The following is a 13742-nucleotide window of genomic DNA, read 5'->3' on the forward strand; positions in this document are numbered from 1 at the left end:
GGTTAATTAGCGACTACAAATTGTCCATAGGTATGAATGTGAGTGTGAATGGTTGTTTGTCTATATGTGCCCTGTGATTGGCTGTGATTACCCTGCCTCTTGCTGGAAGACAGCTGGGATAGGCTCCAGCACCCCCCGCAACTATTGTGAGGATAAGCGGTAGAAAATGAATGAATTAATACTCAATAAATCCTGGTTTAGGCTTTGACACTCGTTTTCTGGGCTGGTTGATCTCAGTCATTAATCCCAGATGTTTGAATCCTACTTTGGTGCAACAGGCCCCTAAAAACATCCAAAAATCAAGTAGCTAAGCAGTTTTGTTTCCGGACTGTACACAAAACAAACCTCAGGTAAGTACTGCACAGTTCCAGGACTTCATCTTTTTACGTCCCTCAGCAGTCCCAATATCAAAAATCAACAAGTATCTTGGAACTACCCCCCCGCTACCAGGTCAAAGGTGACTTGTTTGAGCAACCTGGTGTTTCACACTGCGTACCAGACCTGAACCAAGATCCAAGATGACCCTTTCAGCTTCATGAAGTTAATACCTGTGCAAATACTCCATCCCGAGATAACACAAACTAGTGTGAGTCTTTAAGTCTTTAACCTGATAGGAACCCACTTTATGTTATTTATACACTCCGTTGTACGCTCACAGCAGTCATAAACTATAGTCACTTCCTATGTGACATCAAAACACAGCGCTAAAATACTTCTTATCAACAATGAAATGACACAGATACATCATTGAGTGAGATGCAAATGAGTGTCATGTACTTTTGTAATAATGGTGTACAAAACGGTTGTACAAGGCTCTTTAAAGTAACATGAGCCAGCACCTCAGGGCGCAGGGAACATCATAAAGCACACAATGAAAAGCAGATGTCTGCAAATACTAAGTTACATCACTCAAGGTTTTTAACACATAATTAAACACCGGGTTTTGTGTGCATGTCATTATTCTGACTCAAACTATCTTTGCCATAAAAAAAGACCTAACCTGAACAGATGAAGTATTTTCCATGCATACTTACGTTGCTAAGAGTCTTAGCAAAAAGATTGTAATGAAAATAAATAGTATTTAATTCTAATACTTAAATAATTACTATGTTTTCAAAGTCATAATAGTACAAGTGCTAAGTATGATACTGGAAGGGATAAGGCCAACTTATGCGATTATAAAGGAAACAACGCCCCCTGCTGTCAGCAACAGGAAGTGTTGCTGACAGCCACATTTTAGTGTTTAAGGTTTTAAAACAGGGGTCTCAAACTCAATTTACCTGGGGGCCACTGGAGCTAGAGTCTGGGTGAGACTGGGCCGCATCAGGTTTTCAAAAAAAAAACCAACAAAAAACGGAAAAATGAATAAACTTTGCTTTGGTTCCGATTTTCTACAAGAAAAGCTCTGATAAAACATTCCACTGTTCTCAAATATCTTATTTTTCTACACAAAATAAGATGAAAAATAAATAAACAAATCAAGAATAAAGAAAATCAATCAATCAGTAATAAGTAAATATAATAATAATAATAATAATAATAAAACGGCAAATAATAAAACCACATATAGTTGGTGGGTAGACAAATTATTTTTTTTCAGATTAAAATGAACAAAGCATTATTAGAGCCCTGTAGACATGACAAAACACGACTATAGTCACATTTATACTCTTTTTATTTACAACATATTGCGCAACTGCAGGGTCTTGAGACACATGCTAACTCGCAAACTAGAGAGCTAAAGCGACCTAAACGGTAGCCTCCAAGTTATTTCCTTTAAACTTAAAAAGCCAAAAACTTACCACTTCCACACGGATAGGGAGGGTAACTATTGACAGTTATTTAACCTTTAACATGAACATGAATCAAACGTAATAATTTTTTCTGGGTACATGATACCATACAGCGTCCATATTAAAACTTGCGCGGGCCGCGCTAACATTAAACTTTCATATCAAGGCGGGGGCCTCAGACTAGTGTCGCGTGTTTGAGACCCCTGTTTTAAGGGACGAATAAAGACATATCTTAATCTTAATCTTAATTTTGTATACCAAAAAAAAAAAATCTATTCATTTACCCACTGAAATAAAGATGAACACAGCTCAGATTTTTTCTTTTTCTCAACGCCACAAGAAACAATCAGACATAGTGGGTTGCCGGGATTTTAAATAATGTCGCAATCTGTTATTTCTCTGTAATAAACATCATGTATTATTGTTCCCTTTTCCAGCGCATTGATTGGCTGAAAGTTACGACATACAAACAAGAGTGACTCACTTCACTTAAAGGTGATGGCAATTATTTGTGATATTTCACCAAATGTCAAAGACAATAAATAACGCAGACAACAACACGACACAAAAAATCACTCACATTGAAAGAAAAACACTTGGGGGCACAGAAAGACACGACAATGCTGCTGACAGACGGATTAAGCAATGCGAGGTTTAAACTTTATCACGCCTTTATTGTCATCGGTGGAATATTTTTTTTTATTTTATTCTGATCTCCTAACACGGTGTCTTTATAACAACCACAAAAATATCACCATAAATGAAATGTATGCTGAAATAATAACATTTGTTTTTATACCGCTAATGCTCTTTAGGGTCATGGGTGTGATGGAACGTATCAAAGCTATCATTTGGCATGAGAAGCAGGGTCAGTTTTAGGGTATGTAAAAAAAAAACAGCATTAACGCTCACTTTTACACCTATGGACAATGTAGAGTTTTGCTAATTTGCATATTTTGAGATGTGGGTGGAGAAAACCCATACAAACATGCAAACTGGTCACCAGTGGTGTCATTAGGCCTATTTTAGGGGGCCATTGAATTTAATTTAATTTGATTTTTTTTTATTTTTTATTTTATTTTTTTAATTTTTATTTTATTTATTTATTTTTTATTTATTTTTTTAATTTATTTTTTATTTATTTTGTATTTTTGTATTTTTATTTTCTATTTTCTATTTTCTATTTTCTATTTTCTATTTTCTATTTTCTATTTTCTATTTTCTATTTTCTATTTTTCATTTTTCATTTTTCATTTTTTATTTTATTTTTTTATTTCTATTTTTTATTTTTTATTTTTTATTTTTTATTTTTTATTTTGTATTTTGTATTTTGTATTTTGTATTTTGTATTTTGTATTTTTTATTTTTTATTTTTTATTTTTTATTTTTTATTTTTTATTTTTTATTTTTTATTTTTTATTTTTTATTTTATGGATTATTTAATATATATATTTAATAGATAATATTTAATAGATTTGTTATTTTTTATTTAAAAAAATCTCTGACAAATTTTATATAAGGGCAAAAGCAGGCTCATAAGCAAGCCAATAAGTAGGCTAATACTAGGCTAGTATTAGCCTACTACTACTATTACTACTAGTAGTAGTCGGCTAATACTAGCCTACTACTAGTACTAGTGTTAGTAGTAATAATCAGAAGAAGAATGATGATGATAGTAATAATAATAGGCTAATTATTCATTCATTCATTTTCTACCGCTTATCCTCACGAGGGTCGCGGTGGTGTGCTGGAGCCTATCCCAGCTGTCTTCTACACCCCGGACTGGTGGCCAGCCAATCACAGGGCACATATAGACAAACAACCATTCACACTCACATTCATACCTATGGACAATTTGGAGTCGCTAATTAACCTAGCATGTTTTTGGAATACGTAGGGGAGGAAACCGGAGTACCCAGAGAAAACCCACGTATACAGGGGTCGAACTCGGGTTTCCTAGCTGTGTGGCCTGCGCGTCAACCACTCGTCCACCGTGCAGCCAAATAATAAACAAGCAGTTAAACGATTACCTCTGTGGTAGTGTCAATCAAAGTATTATTTTCTTTGCAAATGCAGGATTTTTTTTATCATGTGCAGATATTAATGAAATACAGTTAAATAAAATTTTTATCGTTTTTTTAGCGTTTATCCTTCACTTCCATCTCGTCTCCTCTCACCCTGAGCTCATCTCTTATTAGGGAGAAAAGTCTGGAATCATTTTGCGCGACACTGCTTTGATGTCTCTCTCTCTTGCTCTCTCTCGAACACGGATCTCACACACACACACACACACACACACACACACATACACAAAATGGTCTCTTTGGATCCCCAGGTACTTTGTAGAAGACCTCAAGGCAACACACACACACACATATGGACACACCAAAAAATGGCATGCGTACTTTACATATGTGCAACGCCATGTTACACGCAACATGTTTGCACCAAAGTTGCTACCTTGTTTTGGGGGGGGTACAAGAGCGAGGGGAGCCCATGGAGGAGGTCTGGGATGTGGCCAGGGTTTGGAGAAGAGGAATGTACCAGACTGCAAGTAAACACAGCATGGAAATGTTCACACTTACACACTCGTTGACACACACCACAGCGCCTGCAAGAACCCCCGAGTGCTAAATTTGGGAATTTCATCAACATTTCATCGGCAAGGTAAATTTGTCTGCATCTGCTTCTGCTCCGTGTGTATGCGGGCTGCACAGGCCTGCAAAAATTGGGAATCCAATCATGTGATCAGTGACTGTGTTTACCTTGGCGCGATGCTCTGCAATACTTTTCTCTTGGCAACTATTTTGGCTTCAGTCAAGTAGCGTGACACTGCGCACATGATGATGTGCACAAACCTCCCGATGATGAAAATGTGTGTTTGGTATTGGAAGTGTAATATTACAATAAAATAATAGCTATACATGTAGAGAAACGAAGAAAAAAGGAAGAATAAGAAGATAATTCATTGAGTTATAATGCCAAGGGCGGGTGCAGGTGGGCTACTTTGATGCATTTTGGTCATTACAGATGCTAAAAACAACAGTGTGAGTATATACAAGGTATATACAATATATGCTAACCTATCCAAAAAAAAAGTTAGCATATATTAAAGTGTCTAAACAAACTAGTGTAATATCTAATAACTTATTAATAATGAATGAATTACATTTTCAGGGTATGCTGACGGCCAATTAAAAAAAAAATTAGCCATGTTGTCAAAAAATGGCCCCCGAGCCACATTTTTGACACCCCTGCTCCATGATGACCTTAATTGACCCTGTTCTACAGTGTCCATTTTTGAAGTTCAGAAAATTGCATGTTGTTCGTTAGATTATAAAGATAAAAGAGGAAATTTAATTAAGCTTAGATATAAGAAAATATCGAAGATTATTAAAAATTTCAGAGAACATATTGTGGTGAAATTAAAGACCAATTTTGTCGCTAAAATTCAAAATTTTAAAAACTATTTTAGCTATATTTGCATATGTTTTTAACTAAACTCCAAAGCAGCTGTGGGCTTTTATTGTTGTCAGCTATCTCCGCTAACCCACCAGAAAAAAAAACAAAAACTTTATTACCACTTAGGTTAGCATGCTGACCTCACAGCTAGGAGACCCGAGTTCAATTCCACCCTCTGCCATCTTTGTGTGGAGTTTACATGTTCTCCCCGTGCATGCGTGGGTTTTCTCCGGGTACTATGGACACCACAAGATGTGAAGTTTTGATTTAGTTATATATATGTATAAGAGTTATCGTTTTTAAAATGATTAAAACACTGTACAGTTAATAAATATTAGGCGTCTGTGTGGAGTTTGCATGTTCTCCCCGTGCATGCGTGGGTTTTCTCCGGGTACTATGGACACCACAAGATGTGAACTTTAAACAGTAATTTGTACAAATAATTTAAATAATTTAGAATAAATAATTAATAAAAAATAAAAATTAAATTAAATTAAATTAAATTAAATTAAATTAAATTAAATTAAATTAAATTAAAAAATCATAGCTATATTTATCGCATAAATTAATAAATTTATAACTATAGTGACCAACTTGCTTTATCCTTTATCCTTCTGGTTAGGCATTACGTGTCTGTACACGAGACTGTACACGAGTCTCATGTCCTTATGTGTGGAGCAAGTGGAGTGTTTATTTATGCTAATTAGGAACAGACTGCAAACGCCTGCAATTTACTGCTAATAGTTTTAAACGGCCTAAACCAAAATATGACTGGTCAGGCATGAAAAACATTCAATCTAAACAAACACATAATGAAGTCTGCAGTAAGAATGCAGTTTTATTCTGGTGTTTCCATGCAGGTTTACATAGATCTGGTCTTCATGGGTGTGCTACACGGTTTGTGGGCTTTGACGTGTGCGTTTGCCGCCGCCTCGCCGACCACTCTGTCTAACACGGACTATGGCGGCATACCTCTATGGATTAACCGCATGCTTGGCGAGCCCAGCGTGATGAGTCTAGAGGGCCGCTTGGACCCGGTTTGGTACCGAGCCAACAACCCTCGGGCCTGCCCTCAGGAGTGTGACTGCCCCGTTCAGTGGCCAACGGCGCTGTATTGCGACCACAGAAGCCTGGCAGACGTGCCCGACTTCCTGCCAGCCACGGCTCAGTATCTGTTTCTGCAGGTAGGGAAGTTCTTTGGAAGTTCTTTGGAAGTTCTTTGGAAGTTCTTTAGAAGTTCTTCTGACTCCATGCAATTTCAAATCGTTCACAGAGAAACAACATCTCATCCCTGTCCTCTCCACATCTGGCAAACATCACCGGGCTACGCTGGCTCATCCTGGACCACAACATTATGAGAAGCGACCAGCTGGACAGGGGTTTCCTGCAAAATCAGACGCAACTGGACTACTTTTTTGCCAATCACAACCAACTGAGCTCAATGCCCAGAAATCTGCCGGCCGGCCTCAAGCAGCTCAGACTCGCCTACAACAAAATCAGCAACATCGGATCTCAACCGCTGAGGAACCTGCACAACCTGACGGTGCTACTTCTGCAGGGGAACAGACTGAAAACCATCCAAGAGGGAGAACTCGATGGTAGAAGACCATGCTAGACGCATCGCTCGGAATTCAGACCATTGGTTGAAAATTTTGAAAATGTGTGTTCACTTGTGTTGCAGGTCTCTTCAGTCTAAACCTGCTGGACCTCAGTGGGAACTCCTTCTCATCGGTTCCCAAATATTTACCGCCCTCGGTGCAGCAGCTCTATTTATCCAAAAACTCCTTCTCTGGGATCCATGAGGAGGATTTAAAGGGATTTGTTAACCTCAGGCACCTTCGTTTAAGTCATTGCGGCCTGCAGAGCCATGACATCCACTCCCAGGCCTTCAACCTCTCCAGCCTGGTGGAAGTGGACCTGTCCTACAATAAGCTTACTAGCATACCCACAGTGGCCACCACGCTGCAGCACCTCTACCTGGAAGCTAATGAGATACAAGGTGAGCTGTGTTTAAATAATAAATCTGTCAAATCGGTTTTTGGGGGGGTATGTAAACATTTTTGGTTTTATTTTGTTGCCATAGTCCATGGTACGCTGAAAGTCAACTCTGAACCTCCAGTGTTACTTGTTGGCCACCACTTAACGCATTTATAGGAACACATGAGTCAACACAAGACTCTTCAACATCCTTGAATTTAGCAGTTGATGTTTGCTAAATACAAGGATGAAGAGTCTTGAACCAGTCATGATGTGCTATATATATCACTATATTGACACTTACTATGGTACCCATTATGGCATTGGATGCTCATATCACCTCGTACTTCGGTACGTGACAAAAAATTAAAAATTAAAAAAATTAAAAAAAAAACAACAAATTATATTAGGAAAGCAGGAAGTGAACAAATGTAACAGTTACTGATTGTAAAAGTACCAGATGGAGGGGTAGGATTTAATAAGCTTTGCTTCTTCCTACTCCTTTTGGACATGTGGAACTGTGAACTGATTATGTGATGCATTCAATTGTAATCTGATGCATGTTCAAATGAAATTAAACCATTACCATTACCAAATATGATCTCAGGGAAGAAGTAAATTTGAAACACTTCTATGCTAGGACTACGTTATGCTAGCCATAGCATTTCAGTATGTGGAATCAAACTATGGAATGGATTGAGTAAGGAAATCAAACAATGCACAACGATGAGCCAATTCAAGTAACAATACAAGCAGTTGATGTTTGCTAAATACAAGGATGAAGAGTCTTGAACCAGTCATGATGTGCTATATATATCACTATATTGACACGCACTATGGTACCCATTATGGCATTGGATGCTCATATCACCGAGTACTTCGATACGTGACAAAAATGAAATGAAATGAAATGAAATGAAATGAAATGAAATGAAATGAAATGAAATGAAATGAAATGAAATTAAATTAAATTAAATTAAATTAAATTAAATTAAATTAAATTAAATTAAATTATTTTTTTGATTGAATTATTTTTTTTAATTAAATTATATTAAGAAAGCAGGAAGTGAACAAATGTAACAGTTACTGATATATATCACTATATTGACAGTTACTATGGTACACATCATGTCATTGTATGATCATATCATTTCGTACTTCAGTACAGGACAAAAAAAATTTAAATAAAAAAAAACAAACCTTAAACTATATTCGGAAAGCAGGAAGTGAACAAATTTAACAGTTACTGATTGTAAAAGTACCAGATGGAGGAGTAGGATTTAATAAGCTTTGCTTCTTCCTACTCCTTTTGGACATGTTCACTACTGTGAACTGATTTTGTGATGCATTCAATTGTAATCTGATGCATGTTCAAATGAAATAAAACCATTACCATTACCATTATTTACACCTTAAATTGCTTATTTACTGTCATTATGTCTACTATATTGGGTAATACCAGTGTAAAGGTGACTATAGGGGTGTTAGTTCATGCCTAGAGGGCTCTAGTAGTGTTAAAACAGATATTTTAACAAGTCATAAAACATGTTTTATACTATGTTCTTACTATGAAAATTTGAAAGAAGGAATCCTGCTTATCTCGATCGGGTCTGGAACCAATTAACCATTATAAACAATGGATTATTGTGCATACAAACTTTGGTTGTGAAGTGGTCTAATTGGGTCTACTGGTACTCGAGGGGGGGAGTTTGGGTGGAGGGCGGAGAAGTTAAAGGGGAGTGAATATTGTATCACGAAGGAAAAAGTAGGTTAGCAAAAGAAAAGGGAGATTTGTATGAAAACATCTGTGATGGTTTTCGCGAAAACAGTCCCAGATGACAAAGAGACACATGTTCGATTTTCCATTCTCCTCTTTCTTCTATCTCAACCTGCTGTCCGTCACTTTGACCTGAAAATACGAACTTGGGTCACTTGACAGTGCGAATTAGGAAGCAGTGTTAAAAACCGAGTGGTAAAAACCGAGACAGACAAAAGGCTGAGAGCCGTATTATGACTGAAATTGAAGTGAAAAAAAAAACTGTGGTTCTCCCTGCCTCCATTTTAACCACAGCACCTGCAAGAACTCTAATGTGGAACACAGACTACTGTGTGAGAGGAAATGTTGTCAGAGTTCCTCTAATGAACACACAGAACATGGCGGCGACCCAAAGCTTTTTCAACGCCGAAAGAATGCTGACTTGTCTTGCTCCTTTTCGTGACACCTTCATGGCATCTGTTTATTTTAAGAGTTCAACGTGACCAGTTTCTGCAGAGAAGTAGGACCTCTGAGCTACTCCAGATTGAAGACGCTACGTCTGGACGGCAACAAGATGTCTTACCGACAGCTCCCCTCTGATTGGGTTTTCTGTCTGAGAGTGATTGAAAGCATTTACTTCTGAACATGTATTGATAATCAATAAAAACATCATAATTCTGCAGTATTTTCCTTTTTCATGTTTCAACTGAGCCGGTCGTCTTTGGCGCCACGACAAAACATTTAAGAGTGGCAAAAGTCAGTAGCGCTCCGTGGGGAGACTGACTCACTGGGCTGGGAGCTGTTTTATTAACATAAAACACCACAGCAGCGCTGGGATGTGAACGTCATCTGCAACTGCTGAAAAACCACTCTGAAGACTTTTAAACACCTATTCTATGTCATGTGATCGGAAACATGCAGCATTACCTTCATGTGTCTATTCGATTAATAAGACAAGGCACCAACAGAGATTATGAAATATGGATGGCCGTGCGGCAAAAACAAAGAAAACATGAAGTCATTTGAGATAAAGGAAATGGATATAAATAGGAAAGTGGCAAAGACTCAATGGAAACTTACTTAACAGGGTTTTAGAAGCAAGACATGTAACCTTTATCCTGTTTCAATTCCCATTTGTGTAAACTATCCATGCACTGTTGGGTTGCTGAGAGGTCACAGGGTCTTCCCAAAGTGCACTGGCACTGATAGATGTGTAAAAAATAAAAAAAATAAAAAAAAAAAACCTTAAACTGGCTGCACGGCGGTCGAGTGGTTAGCGCGCAGACCTCACAGCTAGGAGATCAGGGTTCAATTCCACCCTCGGCCATCTCTGTGTGGAGTTTGCATGTTCTCCCCGTGCATGCGTGGGTTTCCTCCCACATTCCAAAAACATGCTAGGTTAATTGGCGACTCCAAATTGTCCATAGGTATGAATGTGAGTGTGAATGGTTGTTTGTCTATATGTGCCCTGTGATTGGCTGGCCACCAGTCCAGGGTGTACCCCGCCTCTTGCCCGAAGACAGCTGGGATAGGCTCCAGCACCCCCGCGACCCTCGTGAGGAAAAGCGGTAGAAAATTAATGAATGAAAAAACCTTAAACTATATTAGGAAAGCAGGAAGTGAACAAAAGCGTTTTAGAAGCAAGCCGTGTAACCTTTATCCTGTTTCAGCTCCCATTTGTGTAAACTAATCATGCACTGTTGGGTTGCTGAAAGGTCACAGGGTCTTCCCAAAGTGCACTCGCACTGATAGATGTGTAAAAAAAACAAACAAAAAAAAAACCTTAAACTATATTAGGAAAGCAGGAAGTGAACAAATGTAACAGTTACTCATAGATGTGTTATTATGTGCAGCATACCAAGACATACTGTATATCTTTATGGGATAGTGGAACTAGTGGCATCATGACAACTTTTGTGTTGCACGAATACAAACATTGTATCCACTGAAAAACTTATTGATCAAGATGCTAACAATAGTACACATAAAACTATTGACTCCTCAAAAAAACAAAACAAAATACGGCCGCACGGTGAAAAGTGGTTAGCGAGCAGGCCACACAGCTTTGAGACCCGAGTTCGATTCCACCGTTGGGCATCTCTATGTGTCATTTGCATGTTCTCCCCGTGCATGCGTGGGTTTTCTCCGGGTACTCCGGTTTCCTCCCACATTCCAAAAACATGCTAGGTTAATTAGCGACTCCAAATTGTCCATAGGTATGAATGTGAGTGTGAATGGTTGTTTGTCTATATGTGCCCTGTGATTGGCTGGCGACCACCTCTCGCCCAAAGACAGCTGGGATAGGCTCCAGCATCCCCCGCGACCCTCGTGAGGATAAGCGGTAGAAAATGAATGAATGAATGAATGAATGAAAATACGGCCACACGGTGCGCAAGTGGTTAGCGAGCAGGCCACACATCAAGTAGACATGGGTTTGACTCTCCACTGGGGCATTTCTTCAGAGTTTGCATGTTCTCCCCATGCGTCCAAATACCCCGGTTTCCTCCCACATTCCAAAAACATGCTAGGTTAATTAGTGACTCCAAATTGTCCATAAGTAAGAATGTGAGTGTGAATGGTTGTTTGTCTAAATGTGCTCTGTCATACTTTAAACCGTGCATAAGCAATGCAAGGTTGCATTCGAGGACATCATGTAATTTAATGTATTTTCAGTGTATTTTCCAGCATACTTAAACATCGCAATTTATTTCCACACACAGGCATTATAAAGCTGTTTTTTGTGACGATCGAAATGTCCCTGAATGCATCTTGCGTTCTTGTACTACTGTTGATGTGTTTAGATCAGAATGAAGTTAAAAAAAGGGCGTCAGACTCTGTGTGGAGACGCTCGCCATCATAACTGAGAGACTTACGTGTTAATTACACAAATTTAACTTTCATTCATTCATTCATTCATTCATTCATTCATTTTCTACCACTTTTTCCTGGAGCCTATACCAGCTGTCTTTGGGCGAGAGGGAGGGTACACCCTGGACTGGTCGCCAGCCAATCACAGGGCACATATAGACAAACAACCATTCACACTCACATTCATACCTATGGACAATTTGGAGTCGCTAATTAACCTAGCATGTTTTTGGAATGTGGGAGGAAACCGGAGTACCCGGAGAAAACCCACGCATGCACAGGGAGAACATGCAAACTCCACACAGAGAGGGCCAAGGGTGGAATTGAACCCTGGTCTCCTAGCTGTGAGGTCTGCGCGCTTACCACTCGACCGCCGTGCCGCCAAATTTAACTTAATTAATGAAATAAGGCGTTAACGCATTTATTTTGACAGCTGTACTTGAAACATAACTGAAGTTATCGTAGCAGATCTGGAGAAAAACAAAGCTTTTCTTTATTTTTCTCAAGCTGCAGCATCTCCCCTGAAGTTTCCTGGTGCCCGCCTCACACCGGCCAGTCTGGATTATTTTTTTAAGTCATCAACAAAAACAAAATGTCCATTTCTGATGAACTAATCATGTGCTGTCAAAAACAGGGCCATTGTTTTTGTGCCGGTGTCTCACACAGCATGACTAAAGCAACATCCATATTTTCCAGGTGACACCCTGTCCTGTAGACGCACTGACGATTACTTGTGATGAACCGAACAGGCTCAATTTGTCTGGACAAGGTCTTACCGCAGGAACAACTCTTGTATGATTAAATCAAACCACAAACGTCTCCTGATCGAATTATACCAGAAAGACACTGACTCATTGCAACAACAACACAAAAAGTGAAAGTGCTTCTTGTAAATTTTCTGCAGTGTGTTTGGTTGAGCTGAGCGTGCACATTAAAAGCACATTGCATTGATTTACTAAAACAAAAAAACAAACGAGGTATTACATGTTAATGAGACCACTTTAGAGGAGACAGTTTAGAAGGCGGTCCAGGTTTTAGTCACATGTCTATTCGTATTGTTTTTACCGTGTTCCCGTTAAATCGGTGTCACACCACAAACTCAAACTCCTGCTGCATCACTGAAATTAAACACAACACAGATGCAGGTTTCTGAGAACGGTTCCAGATGAACGGCTGGGAAATCCATCATTGAACTTTATTACTTTATTCATTACATATACAGTTTTCAGTGAGATTTGGCTATTGAATCCATCTTCTTAACCCATATCGAAGGTCATCATAATGGTTAGCAAAGTGATCGCTGATGTTTCATTCTCATTTGACTTTCTGCCATTTTTGTTTACACATTTTGCCTGCCTCTCTGGGGGCGGCTAACTAGCTGTTTTTTGTTCCACGGGCAAGCTACCGTACAAATAGCTATCACATTCATGGGATACATGCTAACTTGATTTTTTTGAAAGTGCACTTAACAAACTTGCTATCGTGTTATCGTTGTAATACTTATGGCTTAGTCGTGCGTCTGGGTTGTTCAACATAAATATGTATTGTGTCTAGTTTTAACGCTCATCTTTATGCCTTTAAAATTGGTCGGAAAAGAGCAAAAGTGTCTGGTTTCACAGAAAGTTTTTGCAAAAGAAATGCTGCACTTCAATAGCTTTGAAAAGCCAGCATTTCAGGAAATGCTGCTAATGTTCGAAAAGTACTAATTGTGCCTGTCCGGTTATATGTTAAAATCTCATCTTGTGGACCCAATCTCGTGGATCGTCTCATCTTGCGAGTTGGGTGTCGCATGATACCCCACCAATAATTACATAATAATAATCAGAAAAATACTAATACTAACACTGGCTACCAAAATGCACTAACATACAAATACAGTATAAGCC

At 38.6% G+C, this 13742-nt stretch overlaps 2 protein-coding genes across 6 annotated transcripts in view; one reads left to right on the forward strand and one right to left on the reverse strand.

Annotated features, from left to right (window-relative positions):
- fmoda (fibromodulin a) overlaps window positions 1-13742 on the reverse strand; it is a 58064-nt gene that overhangs the window by 10829 nt on the left and 33493 nt on the right. The gene's annotated exons all lie outside the window — the stretch shown is intronic.
- On the forward strand, window positions 4353-9762 carry zgc:113307 (uncharacterized protein LOC553753 homolog). The gene is made up of 5 exons (XM_058055163.1): window positions 4353-4460; window positions 6116-6439; window positions 6529-6853; window positions 6937-7254; window positions 9480-9762. Exons 2-5 carry the CDS (start codon window positions 6137-6139, stop codon window positions 9629-9631), a joined length of 1098 nt encoding a protein of 365 aa, XP_057911146.1. The 5' UTR covers window positions 4353-4460; window positions 6116-6136; the 3' UTR covers window positions 9632-9762.

The sequence above is a fragment of the Doryrhamphus excisus genome, chromosome 18 (assembly GCF_030265055.1).
Source record: "Doryrhamphus excisus isolate RoL2022-K1 chromosome 18, RoL_Dexc_1.0, whole genome shotgun sequence".
Taxonomy (NCBI): Eukaryota; Metazoa; Chordata; class Actinopteri; order Syngnathiformes; family Syngnathidae; genus Doryrhamphus; species Doryrhamphus excisus.

What these genes read in the sequence shown, in the direction of transcription:
- zgc:113307 (XM_058055163.1), top strand. Translation starts at nt 6,137, where the DNA reads ATGGGTGTGCTACACGGTTTGTGGGCTTTGACGTGTGCGTTTGCCGCC. An exon ending in CTCAGTATCTGTTTCTGCAG is followed by an intron (nt 6,440 to 6,528) that starts GTAGGGAAGTTC and finishes AATCGTTCACAG; the next exon opens with AGAAACAACATCTCATCCCT. An exon ending in GGAAGCTAATGAGATACAAG is followed by an intron (nt 7,255 to 9,479) that starts GTGAGCTGTGTT and finishes GTTTATTTTAAG; the next exon opens with AGTTCAACGTGACCAGTTTC.